At 41.6% G+C, this 19834-nt stretch overlaps 1 protein-coding gene across 1 annotated transcript in view; it reads left to right on the top strand.

The window, feature by feature from the left end:
• Positions 1-19625, top strand: part of SLC19A2 (solute carrier family 19 member 2) — a 21891-nt gene extending 2266 nt beyond the window's left edge. Inside the window, exons 2-6 of the mRNA XM_004706745.2 lie at positions 6602-7204; positions 12347-12569; positions 14908-15100; positions 15469-15610; positions 17806-19625. Of these exons, the coding sequence (XP_004706802.1) occupies positions 6602-7204; positions 12347-12569; positions 14908-15100; positions 15469-15610; positions 17806-17934 (1290 nt within the window). The 3' untranslated portion in view covers positions 17935-19625. The remainder of the gene's footprint in view (positions 1-6601; positions 7205-12346; positions 12570-14907; positions 15101-15468; positions 15611-17805) is intronic.
• The last annotated feature ends 209 nt before the right edge of the window (positions 19626-19834 follow it).

Raw genomic sequence — 19834 nt, 5'->3', positions numbered from 1 at the left:
TCCCTCCCCCACGCCCCCCACTCCCACAAAGCACCACTGAATTTGAATGTAGCAGAAAGGATGTGTGTGTGCAGCTGACCATTAAATTTTCATGTGAACCGCCGTGCGACCTGCCAAGTTTGTGTAGATAAACACAAACTTGCCTGATCGAGAAGCGCCCAGGGAATTAGCCTGCTCCGTGTTGATGTTAGAAAGGTGATCTGTTGTGTCACGTGCCCTGGGCAGAGGGCTGCCCTGTGATGTGCCATGGTGTATACTGTCTTACTGCAAAGCTTACTAGGCTGAGGGAGGCACGTTCAGGGGGCATATAAATAAAGCTGGGACGCCAGGCCCAACACATATTTGCTGATTGTGTAACAAAAGCGTAAGCACACTTCTGTTACTGCAAAGTGGATGAAGAAGAAGGCAGGGTCTGAAGAGAAATCATTATGTGTGGAAGGACTATTTTTCTCGGAGCCCCTCCAGATCAGCACTGAATTTGTGGGTTATACAGGTAGACTCTGTTCACCCTGTTGAGAGCCCTAGGTTTTTCTGGATAACTAAAATTTGAAATAAATGGGACATCTCATTTTCCTTCCCAACTAAGTGCTTGCTTTTAAATCATAGGTAGTTACATTAAACAAATGTAACATGGTTTTAAAGGCAAAGCGAATGCCAAGTCATGTTCAGTGCAATGTGTGTTTAAGTTTGTATTTCCCACTGAAAAACTTCAGAAGGGCCTTATTGGATCATTCTAAATAGTGCTATTGGTAACGGAGTCCAAAGACAAAAGCAGGAAAAAAGACTTTCCTCTTTCCCTTCTCAACAGATTTTGTCCCTTAAATTTCAGGAAAAATGTTACTTTTAAAATAGGTACCATTTAATGTCTTCATACAGTTAGAATTTGACTGTATTTCAATAGTTGGAAGCCAAACTCTGAATGAAAGAGAGCGCTTTATCTCCCAAACCTTTTTCCCCCCTATCTTTTCTTTCAGTATGTTCTTTGACAGATACTTACTGCCTTTGATTTTTTAAATAAACAATCCACTTTTTCCTGCCTGATATTCAGAGCATGGTAGAGTTTGCCGCTTATTGCCCACTATAACCTTTTGCTTCTTGCCCTTCCCACATACGGACGCTGGTGGATCAGTTGGGTAAGCATCGAACTGCTAACTGCATGGCTAGCCGTTCAAAAGTACCAGCCACTCTGCAGGAGACAGATGAGCTTTTCTACTGGTATAACAACTTACAGTTCTGGAAACCCACAGGACCAGTTCTACCCTGTCCTTTAAGGTGGCTCTGGGTGAGTTTGGGTTGGAGTGTTCCACATATCCAAGTTCCATCCACATTAATCTTGAAATCACAAATCCGTGATACCCACAGACTCTATAAGAGTCTTTAACAAATATGTGCCCTCTGCTTGGACTAATCTTCCCCAACATATCAGTTGATATCTTTCTGTTAGCCCATACCTTTCTCATCCTTGAACTTACCTCAAAGCAGCAGCTTCATATTTTCCTGTTTCCTTTGTAAGCCTGTGTGTGCGTGTGCTCCTCACTGGTCTGTAGCTCCTGGAGTGCTGACATTTCGTTTTCTTCTTTTATAAGAACAACGTCAGAACAGTGTTCTGCAAGTGTTGCTTGCTAAATGTTTTTGTAAAGTGAAGCTCAGTCAGTTCTACCATAAAATCGAAATCTGAATAAGAGCTTAAAACTAAACATCTGTTTCCCATTGGCTTTTGGTATCTCAGAGGAAAGAATAAATAAACTCTAGTCCACAGACTTGTGAAAAGTATTCTGATTAGGAGAAAATCAGTTCCCTTTGCTCAGACAGCAAATTTTGGTTGAGAATTTGTTGTATAGACAATTAAAAGGGTCTGAGCCCTGGTGGCACAGTGGTTACATATTGGACTGCTAGCCCCCAGGTCAGTAGTTCAAAATTACCTTCTATTCCCTTAAAGAATTACAGAGTCCAAAACTCACGGGCAGTTCTGTCCTGCTCTGTAGTGTTGCTGTGAGTCTATTCGAGTCCGTGCAGTGAGTTCGGACTTTTGGAGTACGACACTGACTGGTCAGGTAAATAGATACTGGTGAACTTTTAATACTGTGCTGCTAGTCACCCTGCAGGCCTGGAACTGAGCTCGCCCAGTATGGCTCACATTTGCAGCCAAGTAATGGGCCTCTGTGGGAGCAGGAGCACCAGGGAAGTACATACTCATACTCCTTAGAACCATCCACCCTGGCCGGTCAAAAGGGGCAGCATTGCCCCAAGGATAGAGTGCAGAAGGCAAGAGGGGGTGGGAAAGAAAGAGGAATAGAAACAGGAGGAAATGGAATGAGAATAAAACATGCGACATTGTGGGGGATTGTCATCAATGACATAAAACAAATGTGTGTGAATTGTTGCACAGAAAACTGATTTGCTCTAAGCCTTCATTCAATTCACAATAAAAACGTTTTGAAAAATAGTAAGTAAGGGTCTGTAATTTGTAGAAGGAGCCCTGTTAGTGCAGTGTTTGAAATGTCCAGATCTTGAGGTCTGGTTCAAACCCATCAGCCCCTGTGCAGGAGGAAAGAAGTGGTGGTTTCCTTCCATGAAAACTGCAGCCTGGGAAACCTGATGGGGCAGTTCTACTCTGGCTGGTAGGGCTGCTGTGAGTCAGAATTGATGCAATGCCGTCGCAGTGGATTTGGTTTGGGTTGGTAATTTGTACATTTTGCCTATAGAAATCTCCCTGCAGGATTCAAGGAGAATTTTCTTGGCTATAGGCTTCTCCTTAGGAGCCCTGAAAGAAAAGGGATTGCCTTTGGAGACGTGCTGGATAAACTCGGGAGCTTGTGCTTCCCTTAGCACTTCATAAAAAGAAAAAACAAAAACCACATTACAGCCAAGTCCGTTCTGACTCACAGCAACCCTTGTCCCAGAGTAGAATTCAGCTTCATCGAGTTTTCTTGCCTGTGATCTTTCTGGAAGCAGACTGCCAGGCAGTTCTGCTGCCCCATTGGGTAGGGGTGGCTCACCAAGTCTCCGATTGGTAGTAGACCAGAAACCGTCCCACCCAGGGTAGATTCAGAACGCTGCTGCAGGCAGTAAAAGTGGCCCTAGAACATAACATTGATCAGTAAACGTTTTCTTTCTGTGCAGGAAGAAAGGAGGCATTTCGTATGATAGATTTATAATATGTAAATTCAGATTCTCCCTCTGCCAGTTACTAGATGGGATACCTTTGGAGTTTCTTCAGTTGTCAGCTAGAAACCTAAAACATAGTTTAACCTCATGAGAGCTATTGTTTGGAGCTCGGGTAGCATAGTGGGTATGAGTTGGGCTGCCATACGAAAGGTCGGCAGTTTGAAACCACCAGCTGCACCTTGGGGGCAAGACTTTCTACTCCCATAAACAATTCCAGGCTCAGGAACTCACAGAGGCAGTTCTACCCTGTCCCCTAGGGTCACTGTGAGGCTGCATCCACTCGATGGCAATGAGTCTGTATGTGTTTGTTTGGGCTGTTGTGTGGATTCAATGAGATAACTCAGGTGACGTACTTAGCAGTGTGTAGGACACCGGCATTTTTGTTGTTAGGGGCCATCAAGTTGATTTTCAGCTCAAGTTAACCCATGTGACTCTTGCTAGGCTGTCATCTTTATGGGAGCAGATCAACAGGTCTTTCTGGGTGGGTTTGAAATACCAGTGTTGCAGTTAGCAGCGTGGTGCTGAAGCACTGCGCCACCAGGGCACCTTAGCACTTCAGTAGAAGTTTGCTGTTATAAAGCTAATCATTGTATTAGCAGACATTCACCTTGCATTGCTCTCTCTCCTGGAAGAGAACGCAGGTGTCTTATTTAGGAAAAAACTAAAGGGACTCCACCTAGTCTTTTCCTCCTCCCCTCCCCTGTCTTTATTTAACAGTGGAAATTGGGTCATTTTGGAACAACTGAACGAAGCGGGGTGGCACAAGCAGTTTGAGATTGGCAGTTCAAACTCACCTGGTGACCGTACGAAAGAAAAAGGCTTAGAGAACTGCTTGAATAAAGCTTATAGCCAAGGAAACGACCGACTACAGTTCTCTGTAAAACCACAGCCATCAAGATCTGGGCGGACTTGATGGCTGTCCACAACTAACACCTTCTTTGAAAGGGTATAAAATGGCTAAGGATAGACGGTATTACTGGAGTGTAGATGAAACGTACCAAGAGGTCTAATGGAAAACAAATGACGTGGAGAACTGGAGGCGTGATAGGACGTTTTTAAATGAAAGCTTTGACGACTAGTAGCTTCGTGGTATTGGTTTTTGGCAAATACATATCGAGGAAGATGGAAGTGAAGAAACAATGCTGAGCCAAACAGAGGAAGCAATTTTCAAACATTAGAAAACAGAAGAGAGCGTAGTAGAGACAAAAAAAGGGGGGGTTTGCAGCTGTTAATTGGAACCTAACACTCAGAAGTCTGGAGGGCTGGAGAGAGACTTCGCTCTCCACAGCACTCAGCGCAAGGTCGTCCTGGCTCTTTTTTACCTCCTGGTTGTTTTTCCCAGTCTTTTTTTTTTTCCTTCCAATTTTAACAGTTTTATTGACTATACTTCATGCTCCTTTGGAATTATATTGAGAGAAGTCTTATTTGTGGTCACACCAGCCAAGTGCACTTTGTTCTTCGTTTCCTGAAATTTCCACACTTCTGAATTAGAATAGTATCTATAGTTCTGTGACTTTTTCACACACATATTCAGGTGCAACCAGATTTCCTGATGGAGTGAAGGTAGCTCACTGACTTACCAATGTGAATGGAATGTGGTGGTTTAGATCACTCTTTATTAGACAGGTGAGAAACCAAGTCTGGGGTGGATTTCAGAATGTGACAAATATGGTTTATTTTATAGTTGTGCTCTGAACTGGCAGACTAACACACTGCGAAAATTAGCCTGTTTTCACTGGGATTCACTGTGGTGTATGGGAGCATGAAAACTATTTCCCTGGGTCCCAGAGTGTTAAATCCAGGATTGGAATGCCTCAATCACAGAGTATTTAGTCTGCTAAATACTACCTTTCAGAAGGCACTTAAAATTTGGGATCGTTGATCCAAGCTGTCAAAAGGTCTTTTACAGAACTGAATTGCCTAAGCTTGCTGGACTTCGGATTAGGTGTAAAAAAGAGACACTTGCTTCTTATAATGATTGTTATTGGAAGAATGAGGTTGGAGGGCCCAATTAATTTATTCCCCAGGTGGTTTATGATTTAGCTTCAGTCCTCTAGTCATCAGACCCAAAATGATGAAGTGTAGTAAGGGATTTATATGCATTTGCTCATTTAATCCCAGCAACAACAACCCTGTGAGGTGTGGTCATATGTGTCTTTTACTGACGAAGATTGAGGCTGTGCGTCTGTGCCATTGAGTGGGTTCCAAGTCACTGCTATCCCTGTGTCCAGCAGAATGAAACACGGCGGTACTGGGCTCTCCTCGCCCTTGTTGTTATGGCTGACCATCACTGCAGCCATCCCGTCAGTCCCTCTCATTGAGGGTCTTCCTCTTTTCTACTGACACTACCACACACGATAAAGATTGAACTTGCTTGTAAGTACAGCAGCCAGTAGATAAGAGAACTGAAATGCCAGCTGAAGGCTTTCTCGTCTAAAGCTTATTTTAAAGATGGTTTCTCCTATAGCCAATTAGAAAATATATACTGAAAAACAATGAAAACTTCATCATTGTTTTTTTCTTATTACAGAAAAGCACCAGAAGGCGATCCTATTACCCTTCTTACCTATTGTGATACCCCTAAGAAATCAAAAGTAAAATCAGAGTAATCTAATTAACCAGTAGGATCAAGCTCTCTAACTTGTGGCTAAAAGTAAGAATTAATTGATAATGGCTCATTTTTGTGAATATTTATTGAGCCTTGTATTTTCCAAAAGAGTCTGCTAAAAATTCGGGCCTACATATAAGCATGGGGTCATGCTTAAAGAACCTTTAAGGCAGTGGCTCTCAACCTTCCTATTGCCACAACCCTTTCATACAGTTCCTCATGTTGTGGTGACCCCCCCAACCATAAAATCATTTTCGTTGCTACTTCATAACTAATTGTGCTACTGTTATGAATTGGACGACCCCTGTGAAAGGGTTGTTTGACACCCCCCAAAAGGGGTCGTGACCCACAGGTTGAGAACTGCTGCTTTAAAGTAACGATTCTCAACCTTGGCTGATATTAACAACTTGTGGGAAGTTTCAACAAATGCCTGTAGCTATGCATCCATATAACTGAGAAGCTCCATGGGAGGTGTTCAGCCAGGGCGGTGAACAGGTACCATGACATATCTGGAGAGTATGACAAACAGACATATCAACAGAGCTGTGAATGTCACAATCCAAACACTGCCAGCTCCAGCAAAGTCTCCCTGCATGAGGAAGCCCTTGAACTGGGCCTTGGTAAATGCAAAGGATTTTATTAAGGATAATGGTAGTGGGTGTGGGGAAGGGATAGTGCAAATAATTATTAGAATTGCTGCCAAGCTTTCTTTGGCTAATTAGCACAAGGTACTTAAAGTATTGGTAAGCTGTTTTATAAGTGTGAATTACTATGAAGATTCTATTTGATGTCATTAATGGGTTATTCTTTTTCTCTTTCTACTAGGTCTTCAATAAAATCTATCCAGTATGGACTTACTCTTACCTGGTGCTATTGTTTCCTGTGTTCCTTGCCACAGACTACCTCCGTTACAAACCTGTTGTTCTGCTGCAGGGACTCAGCCTTATTGTTACATGGTTCATGCTGCTCTATGCCCAGGGACTGCTGGCCATTCAGTTCTTGGAATTCTTCTATGGCATTGCCACAGCCACTGAAATTGCCTACTACTCTTATATCTACAGTGTGGTAGACCTGGGCATGTACCAGAAAGTCACAAGTTACTGCCGAAGTGCCACATTGGTGGGCTTCACAGTGGGCGCTGTCCTGGGCCAAATCCTTGTCTCGGTGGCAGACTGGTCCCTGTTTAGCCTGAACGTCATCTCTCTGACCTGTGTTTCTGTGGCTTTTGCTGTGGCTTGGTTTCTCCCCATGCCACAGAAGAGCCTTTTCTTTCACCATGTTCCACCCACCTGCCATGCAGTGAACGGCATCAAGGCACCAAGTGGTGGTATTGTTACTGACACCCCAGCTGCTAGCCACCTTCCAGGATGGGAAGACATCGAGTCAAAAATCCCTTTAAATGTGGAGGAGCTTCCCACCGAGGAACCAGTAAGTTCAAGATGAAATGTCTTGGGTAAATACTTGGCTTCAACTCTGGGGAATGATCCAAGAGTGGAAAAGCAGGCAGGAAGATCCCTCTTGATAGACTTGGAATCATGCATTCAGTTGTTCATTTGGTTACTCGAGTCGTGGTTGTTTTATTTGGGGGATGCCAAATATATGTTTCCCTGGAGCAAATGGCCTCCAGGGTCAGACTGGTAAAACAGTATATTGCTCATGCCAAGAGTTCTTGGATGGCAGGACTTCATTGTCTCCCTCATTGTATCCCTAGTGCTTAGTATACAAAGAAAGCACTCAAAACTGTTTTTGCTAAATGAATAGGTGAAATGATTCTGATAAATGATTTATATATTTCAAGTGTCTGAATGGAAGCCCAAATTGTTTTAAGTTAAGTTAGTTTCCTCATCAATGTTAGAAGTGACATCTGATATCTCTTGAGATGACTGTAGAAGTGGAAATTAATAATACAGAGGAAGAGAGCCATTAAGAGAAAGGTTTCAGAAGATGGCATAACTATTAAAAGTATGACTATGAAGTTTTTTCATAGAAGAGAGGGATTCGGTATAATGACTTAGTCATTTACTCTGTCTTGTCAAGAAGGTTAATTGCCTCCGCCAGGCACCCACCTTTTTAAATAAAAGGGGTGTGTGTGTCTATAAAATTTTAAGCTGTAAACAGCAAAGTTCATTCCAATCATGCTGAATTAGTCTCAATTTGGGGGGCAATATTTGGAAATAAACCTATTAACATTCCAGCTTTGCTGGCAGGTTCAATCAGACATAAAGCTCCATAAGTTTTGCCGGCTGGTGAGAAAACAGAACCAGTATGAATAGAGCCTTTTAACTCATCCTGGAGTAAACCCCAAATGTCTCAACTTGGTATTTAATACCCCCATTGAAAATTAGTCTCTTTTGACTGCTTTTCATCTTCCCTTCCGGTTACTCGTTAAACTTGTAAGTTACAGGCTCCAAGTTCCATCCCTAGAACCCGGGGTGGTTTTCCTCAGGAACTTGCCTTGATTACCAGGCATGCACAACTTCTGCAGTCAAAATGTGCAAGGATAAGTGAGCAATAAAATGCTGGTTCCTTCATACACTGTTAACTCTTGTTGGAGAGTCAACAGGGCTGATGGTGTAGGCAAAATCACAAAATAAAAATGAACAACCACACTGGCTACCTACCATGGGGTAGATGATGACTTATAAGGACTCAAAAGGACAGGGTATAACTTCCCCTTTGGATTTCTGAGACTTAAATCTTTGTGGACACAGAAAGCCACACCTGTCTTCTGAGGAGCAGATGGTGGGTTCGAACTACTGACCTTGAGGTTAGCAGCTCAATGTTGATCTGTGTCAAGTGTGTTTTATAATAGCTTAGCCATGCACACACACAAATATATTTATACATTTAAAATATAAACATATGGGCGTTAGTTATGTATAGTTGTAGGTGATTAGCATGCACAAATCAAGTAGAAGCATTTTCTTTAAGCTTGCTCCCCTATCTCCCTCTCCAAGTGCCAGTAATTCTTTCTGTGAGATATCTTGGTTAAGCCCAGCACTCTTCCTTGAAAAAGACTAGAGCTACTACTCGAAGGATTCTCCCCTCTGGGCCCAACAGTGCCAGGAAGAAAGCACCGCCCCAAGGCTGTTTGGTGATCTTGCGAGTAGGCAGAATAATTAAATATTACCTGGTTCTCAGCCTAGTGGGATTATTTGGCATATAGGAAGAAATGACTTTTATTCACTTATTAATTATTGCTGTTTCGTAGAGCTAGTAAATGTATCATCTTAAGAGAAAAAAATCTGTATGTTGGCTTTATTAAAAAGATTCATGTATTTCCTTTTGTTTAGTTTTTAATTGGGCAATAGCTATGTAAAAACTGGCACTACAGAAACATCTGTCCTTGACTCACTTCATGAAGGGGAATGAGAACGAAGATCAGCAGCTAAGGCTCATTCCTATGACATGAAAACCAGGCCTGCATCCATTTGTAAGCACCCTTTTTTAACCAATCTGGACACCGCTATTCCTCCCAGGGCTTGTCTCCTTGCATGCTGGGTTTGAGCATTCATTTCACTGGCCACATAAAGCTCATAGACAGTATTCACAGGTAGACAGTTTATTAGGGAAGTACAATTTTTAGTTCTTCAATCAGGACTGCCTCTTCTCAGCTGTAATTCACAGGTAGAACTTTCTCTCTGGCCCTTAGCTCCTCGGTCTCTCAGACCCTGGTGCCCACCCTGGCCTCTGCCCTGCTCAGGAAAGCGCTAAAGGACTGTTTAGCTCTACCAGTGAGTATCCAGCAGCACCCGACTCTGCCAGTAAGACTCTAACCAAAGCACTCAGCATTTACTCTATAGGTCAGCAGTCTAGTTTCACCACGTGCTCGGAAGCACCCCACGCCACCAGCAAGCCTCCTGCCCAAAGGTACTCAGATCTCTTATTCTGTGGGCTTGGAATCCCACTGGACCGTCTGCTAGTCACCTGCCTGTGCTACTGCTATTTTTCACTATCTCTTTCTGTCTCTTGCATCACTACAACACTACTCAGTCTCTTAGTTCTAAGAGGTTCCCAGTGCAAGGACTCTCGGTCCAAAGGAGACCCCTTTCTTCCACTTCTTCTTGATGGTGATCAAGTCCCCCATTTCCACATTTGGGATGGCTCTTTTTAAGCCTACTGGGATGTCAAAACTGATCATTCCCCTTGTTCGAGTGCAATTTTATTTGTATGGTCTTATTCCCACAGAGTTCCCTGAACCTTACTTGCCTCATTAGCAAGCTGTCCAATGCCGTGGTGGCCACATTTGCGTAGTCCTATGCAATCAGTGCTTGGCAGTCACACAGCTTTGGTTAGAAGGCTCATAAGTAACTCATAGCACCACGATAGAAAACTCTTAAGAAGTAAAATCACCTAACTACCACCACCCAATGATCACCACTCTGGTGATTATATAGTAGTCTTCTTTTCAAGCATCTCTTTTCATATATAAAAGGAGACTTTAAAGGGTTCATGGGAAAATGGGATTAAAGAGAGTGGAATTTTTCCATAAATATTTTGAAGCCCCCTCGTACACCAAGAAGCCCATCAACATTTTTATAGTAAATGAAGTCATAATCTACATTCAGTTTTATAACTCTGGCATGGTTTTTGTCATCTCCCCCCCCCCTTTTAACTCACTATTATGTAGTGTCCATCTTTTTATGTCTTTCGATAAAAGTTAGAATAGTCTCCAGAATCCAAAGACATGAAATTATCAAAAGACTGCCCCCCCACCTGGCCCTGAGCACTGAAGCCTGAATCATGTAGCTACTTTATAACCTTGGAGTATCTCTGGTCATTGAGCCTTGCCAGTGGTGTGTCAGTGTTGAGCTGGAAGCAGGGTGGGGTGCGAGTGTGAGGCAGGGCTTGTACTCTCACTTGCAGCTTGACACCCTGAGCCTCAGCTATACCTCATCTTTCCTGTATGCCAGCTCCTGACAGGCTGCCCGGGCACCATCTTTCAGACATCTGAACGAGAGCTTTATAAGATGCCAAGCGAAAGCAAGAAATGAGTGTTTGGGGAGCAAATTAATGCCCAGCAGGCCCTAACAGGAAAGCGAGTCCTAGGAACCTTTCATCTTTGGGAGGAGCCCTATTGTCTCCAGTTCTTAATTCACCTCAGAGAACACCGTCCCCCGTGCTTTCCCAGATGTGCGTCATGACGTCTCTCTCCAAATCGTAACCAGATCCAAACACCAGTGCTTTCGTGAGACAAGTTCTCTTTCTCTGTTTGAAACCAGTTAGACTTTATTTGTGTCTATTGGTTTAGTTATTGGGTTTTTACTACCGACTGTAAAGTCAGTGAAATATCAAGAGCTGAGGAATAATGGAAACTGCCTTTTCAACATAAAAAGAATGTTTGGTGTTTGAGTAGTTAGTACTAGGATTGTGTCCACCTTTAAAAGAAGTCAACTCAAAAAGTAGTGTTTGTCTTTTCAAAACTTTCACCCCAGCCTTTGGTTTAACTAGACAAATCATCCCCCAGGCATGACTGAGCTGAAAAAGGGTGGCATTTACTTTGGAATCACAGTCACGTACCCATACCTGCTGACAGGTCCTACACAAAGGGAAAGGGAAAAAGACTGGCGGCAGGGAGGAAGTCGTCATTTTACACCTGACGGTCCCTTTGCCACGCAAGCTGTGTGGCCTGCAACCCACAGGAGCAATTTGAGAGGTGCTACCAATCTGTGAGAGGTGGACACCTGCTACACTTCCTAGCTTATACAAAGGCCTTCTTGGTCAGCTCCCCTTTTAATCCTCTGGGTGCTTTATTTTTTCTTTACATGTTGCCCATAAAAGTGAAATTTTCTGTGCTCATGGGATCATGAATGGCTCAGTAATGCTTTGGTTCACTTGGGTGCAAATACAGTTGCTGTATTATAATAGTGATCTTGCTCATCGCACCAAAACATTGAGGGAAAATTATGATTACTAATTACCCCATCACCCAGAACTGCTAACATTTTGGTCAGTTTTCTAAGATTCCTTTCTTAACAACTACTGTTCCATGAATGTCAACAATAAAATTAGCAGTTTCTTATTGACTAACTGTATAACTGTACAGTGATTTAATGGACTGTCTGTTACTTGCCATTGTATTTGGCAATGTGGAATATCATCTCCCTTCAGCTGTAGTATACAGTCTCTGACCAGTTTCTACTTACATCATATTAACATCAGAGTCTTTGTTGGGTTGATTACATACAGCTGTACTAATGTTTATAGCACATGTAAAGCAAAATTGTTATAGAACTTTTCTCCAGAGGGAATACATGTTTCTGCTAATAGTTGTGTTTTTTTTCAATATGTGAGGCATAGGCAGTTCATTGTAACAAAACAAAACAAAACCTACTGGGTTCTGAGACTAACTCTACAAGAGGAGAAATCCTCATCTTTCTCCTGGAAAGCAGCTGGTGGTTTTGAACTGCTGACTTTGCGATTGATTAGCAGCCCGACTCATAACCACTATGCCACCAGAGCTCCTTCATTTTTATAAGAAGAACGAGAAGTCTGTCAAGCAGACAATGGAATGTCAGTTGTTGTGTACTTGCCTTTATGATGTTTGGGCTGTTTCCATTTGCTGTGCAGGAAGCCACGCCAGACCGCCTCCTCGTGCTGAAGGTCCTATGGAATGATTTTCTGGTGTGCTACTCCTCTCGCCCTCTGCTCTGCTGGTCTGTGTGGTGGGCCCTCTCTACCTGCGGCTATTTCCAAGTTGTGAACTACACACAGGGCCTGTGGGAGCAAGTGGAGCCTTCTCGAAAAGCTGCTATTTATAATGGTGGTGTGGAGGCAGTTTCAACCTTACTGGGTAAGCAACACAGCGTGCAGAGGAGAAGGAGATTCCTCTGGTGGCTAAGCCTCCCAACGGCAGATTTGCTCTCCCTACTAAACTTGAAGTAGGCTCACGGAATGAGTCACTTGTTTTAAGCTCTGGTTTTATTATTTAGGAGGAAATTTTGAAATGCTTATGTGGTGAAGGAGTATGATTAACAAAATTAAATTATTTTAACCTTGGAGAAAACCCCATATAATGGTTTTCAAAATTGGTTCTTTTCCTTATCCAAGTTTCTATCATCGCTTTATTTACCATGTGGTTTTGATGTTTGATATGAAACTTTGAATATTAATATATAACAGTTTATAACAATACCTGTTTAGTGTTCTGGATGCAATTCTAAGAACTTTATGTATGAGGACAAGTCAAAAAATATTGCTGCTGGGATTCTAGATTCTAGATTATATATCCATGGGTTTATTCTTAAAAAATGTGATTTAGGAATGTTTCTGCATTCAGTGGAGGGTTTCAGCCAAGTTCTCTCAATAAGACATTGTCTTGTCTCCTTTGGGTACCTTAAAAAAAAGTGACTTCTGATGGGATTTGCTGGGACAGTTAAATCAAGGCGGATACGTCAGCTCAGAGGTTATATGGTGACGTTTTTGGAGGGCAGGACCATTCCCAAAGGGAAATAAGGATTTTCCAAAGGGCACATGATGATCACAGGGCCTTCTTATTATGAAGGAGAAACGTAAAGAAAATGGAAAACTGCATTCGTAAGAAAAAGGCCAGGAAAGGTGCTCCGAGGAACCTTTTTTCGATCACAAAATGCACCACACATTCTGCAAAGGTAGCAAGGGCTCTCCTGTTGAGAATTTCATTGGAAAACCTTCTTACCTCCTTCAGCCTACAGCCCTGACCTGGCCCCTTCGCACTTCTTTGTGTTCCCCAAACTCACAGAATATTTCAAAAGAACCTGCCGGAGTCCCTCAAGGATGCTAACACTGTCCTCCTGCCGTGCTGTAAATTGAGGAGCGCAGAGTTTTACAGGAAGGGGTGAGAGACGGAGACGGTGCCTGCAGAAGTGTATGGACCCAGATGGGGAAGATGTCAAGAAACATTAGTTCCTATTAGAATATTTCTCTTAAAATTAGTCCATGAGTTTGTAGCAGTCATTTTTGATCCTCAATTAGAAATTCAGCCCTCATAAAATCCCTAAGATAGGACAATTATTACCTCCATTTTACAATTAGGGAACCTGAGCAACAGATAGGTTAATAACTTGCCCAACACCACACAGATTGTGAGGATTCAGGTTAAGACTAATTCAGACAGGATGGTTCCCAAGTTAGCACCTTGACCATTATGCTCTCTCGTTTCCTTTTCTGATCTGCTGATCTACAGTAATTTGTTGAGAGGCTTTACATGATTTGGGGAAGCACTCTGCTTGGCACTTACAAGGGATTTTAGTACATTTTAGTTTTCATTCTCATCACAGTCATTTTACCAAAAGGCAGAGAAGCCTCCTTGGCCTGTCATGTTTTGGACCACCCTTTCTGCCTTGTCAAGTTAGAAGCATTGCCTTTGGGGCTTGTCCTTCTGCAGCAAGCATTGTTTTTGTTTGTTTGTTTGTCTCCACATTAGCAGTTTCCCTGGGTCTGTGATTTCTTTCCCTTCTGTCACTTGCCCTAATTTTGTCTTTCATCATCTCTAAGTGGCTTCAGATTGTTTATTGAGCAAACTCCTCTGGAAGAGTTTCAAGACTATATAACCTTGTTATCTTATTTATAAGTTAAAATTTGTAAGTGTATTAATCTAAGATAAACTTTAAAAATTGAGATAGTATTTGCTCTCTATATAATGTTGCCTATGGTTATAATTTTATTCAGGAATGGGTTTTCTTTGCTAATGAGGCAGAACTAACATAGGCTAGATCTTGAGTCAGTCTCTTTTGAGATAAGTGAGATTAAATAAGTTGCAATGGGTGTTATCTCTTTTGAGAGATAAATGAGATTAAATAAATTGCAATGGGTGTTATCTCTTTTGAGAGATAAATGAGATTAAATAAGTTGCAATGGGTGTTATCTCTTTTGAGAGATAAATGAGATTAAATAAATTGCAATGGGTGTTAGAAGCCAAGGCACATGGAATGCTTCAAGGTATGAGGAGTGAGGACCTTCCTCCCGAGCCTGCAGAAAAGAGAAAGTCTCCCCCTCCCCGTGCTGGTGATCTGAATTTGGGATTCTAGTGTCTTACAGAGTGAGAAAACAAATTGTTAAATCCCTCCGCTTGTGGTATTGCTCGTACAGCAGCGCTGGATAACTAAGGCAGTATTTGCTTCGCTGATTCTCTCGTCTCTCTTTGTTTGTAGGTGCTGTTGCCGTGTTTGCAGTTGGCTATATAAAAATATCATGGTCAACGTGGGGAGAAATGACATTGTCTCTGTTTTCCCTTCTGATTGCTGCCGCGGTGTATATTATGAACATCGTGAGGAACATTTGGGTGTGCTACGCATCCTATGTTGTCTTCAGAATCATCTACATGCTACTCATCACTATAGCAACGTATGTACTTTGGTTCAAAGAAGCATTATGAACATTGTGGTGGGACAGACTTTGTTTTCTGGATAGACTGAGAAATTAGATTTTCTACTTAAGAGAAACCAAATGGAAGAAACATTGTCATGGGCGTTGTCAGTTTTTCTCCTGAGGAAGCATGTAGGCAAGTAAGCGTTCACTTAGTCCTTTGTTTCCGTGTTCCTACTGTGCTCAGCTATCTAAGTGAAATCCATATCACTGACAACAACCAGTTCATATTTAGTTGGGAGGGAACTGACAGTCGACAAGGGGGAGCTGCTCTTCACATGTAATGTGGAAATGGGAACTGTCCAGGAAGGAATATTGCTAATCCATTCTTCTTTTTCTCCCTGAAGTTTCCAGATTGCTGCAAACCTCAGCATGGAACGTTACGCACTAGTGTTTGGTGTCAACACCTTCATTGCCCTAGCACTGCAGACTCTGCTCACGCTTATTGTGGTAGATGACAGTGTTCTCGGCTTAAAAATTACCACTCAGGTAAGATGGTCTCTCTTTCAGCACTGAAGATATTATGCCTGGACCAGGTGATAGAAGTAGAGCACGCTTAATGAAAACAACTTGCAACAATATAGATAAAGGCCCCCACCCCACTCCCCTTCCTGCAGTCACTTTCCATCCATCCAGAGTTCTCCACCTAGAGGATGTTGGGCCGTCATGTTTTGTTCGGTTGTGTTTCACCCTAGAGCCATCCTGGTGGAACTAGCCACCCCATTGGGGCTATTTTAGGTGAGAGGTAAATAATGGCTCCTTCCTCTGCTCTACCATTATTCCTCTTCATGCTGGATTCTGTTTTCAGAACATTATACCCCATAGTTCAGATGTCCTGCTTCATGTCATAGCTCTCAAGTCTCATCCCTTCTTTAGTTAAAATCACCTCTGACCTAAATACCAAAGTAATGATTTACTATTGGCAAATATGCAGTGCTTTGTAAGACATGACCTAGTGACATGACCACCTACATAAACATTCAGGGACAATATGGATTCTTTTATTCATTCAGAAATGAAATAGTTACATGCACCTTTATGCATTGTGAGTTTGTAAGCAGGTTTTGCTCTATTTTGGCAACATGGACAATTGAGTCAAGAAGTTCTGCTCTCACCCACCACCGCACAAATGATTCCTTTCCCGTTATTCTCTCCATCCACACTGCCTCACTCAACATTGTTGGCAGTAATTTGTTTATATTGAAGAGATCTAAAAAAGAAATAACATTTAATGTATATTGTGAGCATGACATGTTTTCTATGTGCCACAAACTTTATGTAGAATTTTGCAGGGTTGTGTGAGGTTTAGAGATCAAGAAAATCAGAGAACTGAAGTGATTAATTTTAGTTTACAGAGTTCATCGTGCTGTGGCAGAGTTAGGACTGAAAGTAATGTCTCTATGATTCTCCTGTGTCTGCATTATCTTGCCTCCAGAGGCAGGGCAAAAATGGGAGCTTTCTGCTTTCTATGTGATTCACATTTACCACCAGAAGTAAACAAAAACAAGGAGACTCAAGAATTGGGTGCTTCTGTACTTTGGGGATGTTGAGCAGTAGAGAAACTACCACCTAACCTACCATCTGTTTCATCGGGAAGAATCTCTGGGTCTGGTGGAGGGAAGCACACGCTGCTGTTTGAAGCTATATTTGTCTGAATGCTCTCGGAGAAATGGTAGCTTTAAGCATGTGGAGTAATAAGATTGTAGGGCTTGTGCCCTAACTACCATGATTGTTTCCCCATAGAAAGACTCCAAAATGTAGGGCCACCCTTTTTTAATAAGCTTTGATCCAACATATTTAGTAAGTTATCTTTAAGAAGAAGTCGAAGATGTTGGTAAACATTAAAATACTGGCTCAGGAAAAAACAAACTCACTGTCATAGAGTCCATACCAACTCCTAACCTTCTAGGACAAGTTAGAATTGCCCTTGTAAGTTTCTGAGACTGTAACTCTTTCTTTTTTTCCTTTTTTGGTAACTCTTTACAGGAGTAGAAAATCCCATCTTTCTCTCGTTTAAGATAGATCCTGGAAAAAAATTTTAAATCCTATAATGCAATGGTTCTCAACCTTCCTAATGCCGTGACCCTTTAATACAGCTCATGTTGTGATGACCCCCCCCTCCCAACCATAAAATTATTTTCGTTGCTACTTCATCACTGTCATTTTGCTACTGTTATGAATAGGGCGATCCCTATGAAAGGGTTATTGGACACCCCTCCACACACACACAGGGTCGCGACACACAGATTGAGAACCGCTGCATAGTGGACTATGTTTGGCCTTCTACTGCCCCCTTCTGGGGAAAGAATAGAGATTCCACATCTTCAGAACACAGCCCATTGTTTTTATCAGCTGTGGGTAGAGAACAGGGCACTTACACCAGGAAAAATAGTAGCAGTAGAATTAACGTTAGCATTATGCTAACAAGTATCTAATCTGTGATCCTATATTTTTGATGGTTTCACATATTAGGAACTCTGTTTTGTAAATGAAGATGTCAAGGCTCAGAGAAGATAAAGCAACTTGATAAAGCCAGGGTTCCCACTTCAGTAGTCAGGTTTGAGTGCCCCGATGGTGTGCTGCCTCTGTACCAAAGCTAGGAATAAAGAAAATGTTCACATGTATGTAAGAAAAAAGTTCCTCTTCTTATGGCTAATTCTACAACTTTATTTCCCTCCTTTTAGTTCCTGATCTATGCCAGTTACTTTGCACTCATTGCTGTGGTTTTCCTGGTTAGTGGTGCAGTCAGTATTATGAAGAAATACAGAAAACGAGAAGATCCAGAATCAAGTTCTCAAATAACCACTTCATAATATGCACTGCTGAAAGTCATCTTACAGCAAGAACTCTGCACAGCAACTGGGCCTGGATGCATTTACTTTTTTAGGGCATAGACCTATATTTATGAATGTGCATTTCATGGCTTCAAAGCAACCACTTGACTATTAATAACTTGTGTCTGGGACTAATAGCAGATTGTTGAAAGGAGCCAGAAGTTCATTTCATGTGGTATTTATGAGCGCTAAACAATGGATGACTTTTTCCTGATTCAAGTGAGCTCGATTTTGAAACTAATTAATCAAGAACAATCAAGCTGCACATGGCTTGTATACTTAATTAGCAAGTGAGTTTGATGTTCTGTAGGTCAAGTACATCTCTCTCCTTTTGGCCAGAGGCTTGGCCTGTTGGAACCAGTGCTTTACAGGGGCCGCAGATAGCACAGGTCACGATGGAAATGTTTTAGCAGTACGTGCCTCTGTTCAACCTAATTTTTGTTTCTGTGTTTACCCATGTGCATTTGTGTTTCTACAGATGAAATGTATTCCTATTCACTGGCAATATTTGCTCTGGTATTGTATTCTCTAAGGAGTATGGGTCATTTCTAATTTTAAGTTATTAGAAAAAGTTAATTGTATGGATATTCTTCTCAATAGTTGTCTTGACAATTATGTGTGTGTAGGTTTTCCTTAGAATTACATTGTTTGCATTGTTCATATGCTTCCTAGAGAAGCTCACATAGTTACAAAAGAAGACAAGCTTTGAAACCTGCTAACGACCCTAAAGCAAGAGACTGAATCAGAATAGGGAAAGTGGGTTTCCTGCTTGTCTTTAATTCTTCATTATGGAAGACTGCCATTTCCATGATGAAAACTTAGTATAGGGATATGAATGAACCCATTGTTATTTGCATTCCCTTTATTTCTAAAATAAAATGGAAACTTTTTAAATAATTCCATCTCCATTTATAGCTTTTACATGGTTTTGTCCTTCTAACACTAGAGAAGGATGTTGTTAGGAGTTGGATTGTCCCAAGGACTTTCCATAAAATGAGCCTCTTTTCCACTATTTCAATAGGACAGAACCTTGGATAGACTCGATTCCTGTAAAATCTGCCTTTGTTTCTAAGGGTGGATAGCCCTGGATATTTACTAAAGATAAAAGTTGCTAGTATTCTAATCCCCGGTTACTTGAAGAAGCGCCAGTGAGTATGCATTTACTTTTAGAATCTCGATATAGTGGCTGCTGTCTATGTGAGGTGTGAAGACTATTTTACATTTTTGAAAAGGCCAACTTTTTTACTTTCTCTTGAAAAAGTTTGTATGTAGGTGCTTTTAAATACAAAGTTAACTTTTCAGAATGACACAGCTAAACAGTGTTAATAACGATTTGAAGATTATGAAATTGATAATTCATTTGGTTTAAGCCAGAATCCGAGAGACAAATGGAAGGACGGAATGGGTAGCTTGCTGTTCACCACTCTCTCTCAGTAAAGGAAAGAAAAGGGGCGTTGATGAAAGGAGGAAGGGCATGATGTCTTCAGCGCAGCACCAGCTTGACCTGTGTTGGTTTAGTTTTGTACCCCCTTTTTTTGAGGCCAGGTAGGAAATTATTTACTGAGAAACAAGTGGAAAAATGGTATTTGAGAGTTTCTAAAAATCATTTTTCCTTTTTGTTTTATTAAAAGGTCATTTTTTTTATTGGGGGGCTCTTACAGCTCTTATAACAATCCTTACATCAAAAACAGACAAACAAACAAAAAACAATCCATACATAAATTGTATCACGCATATTTGTACATATGTTGCCGTCATTATTTTCTAAATATTTACTTTCTATTTGAGCCCTTGGTAACAGCTCTTTTTTCCCCTCCCACCGTCGTGATCCCTTGATAAATTATAAATTATTATTTTCATATCTTACACCAACCACTGT

Source organism: Echinops telfairi, unplaced genomic scaffold, assembly GCF_000313985.2.
Source record: "Echinops telfairi isolate 266 unplaced genomic scaffold, ASM31398v2 ScPeMD7_7424;HRSCAF=8462, whole genome shotgun sequence".
NCBI lineage: Eukaryota > Metazoa > Chordata > Mammalia > Afrosoricida > Tenrecidae > Echinops > Echinops telfairi.
This window is presented reverse-complemented; position numbering and strand designations above follow the sequence as displayed.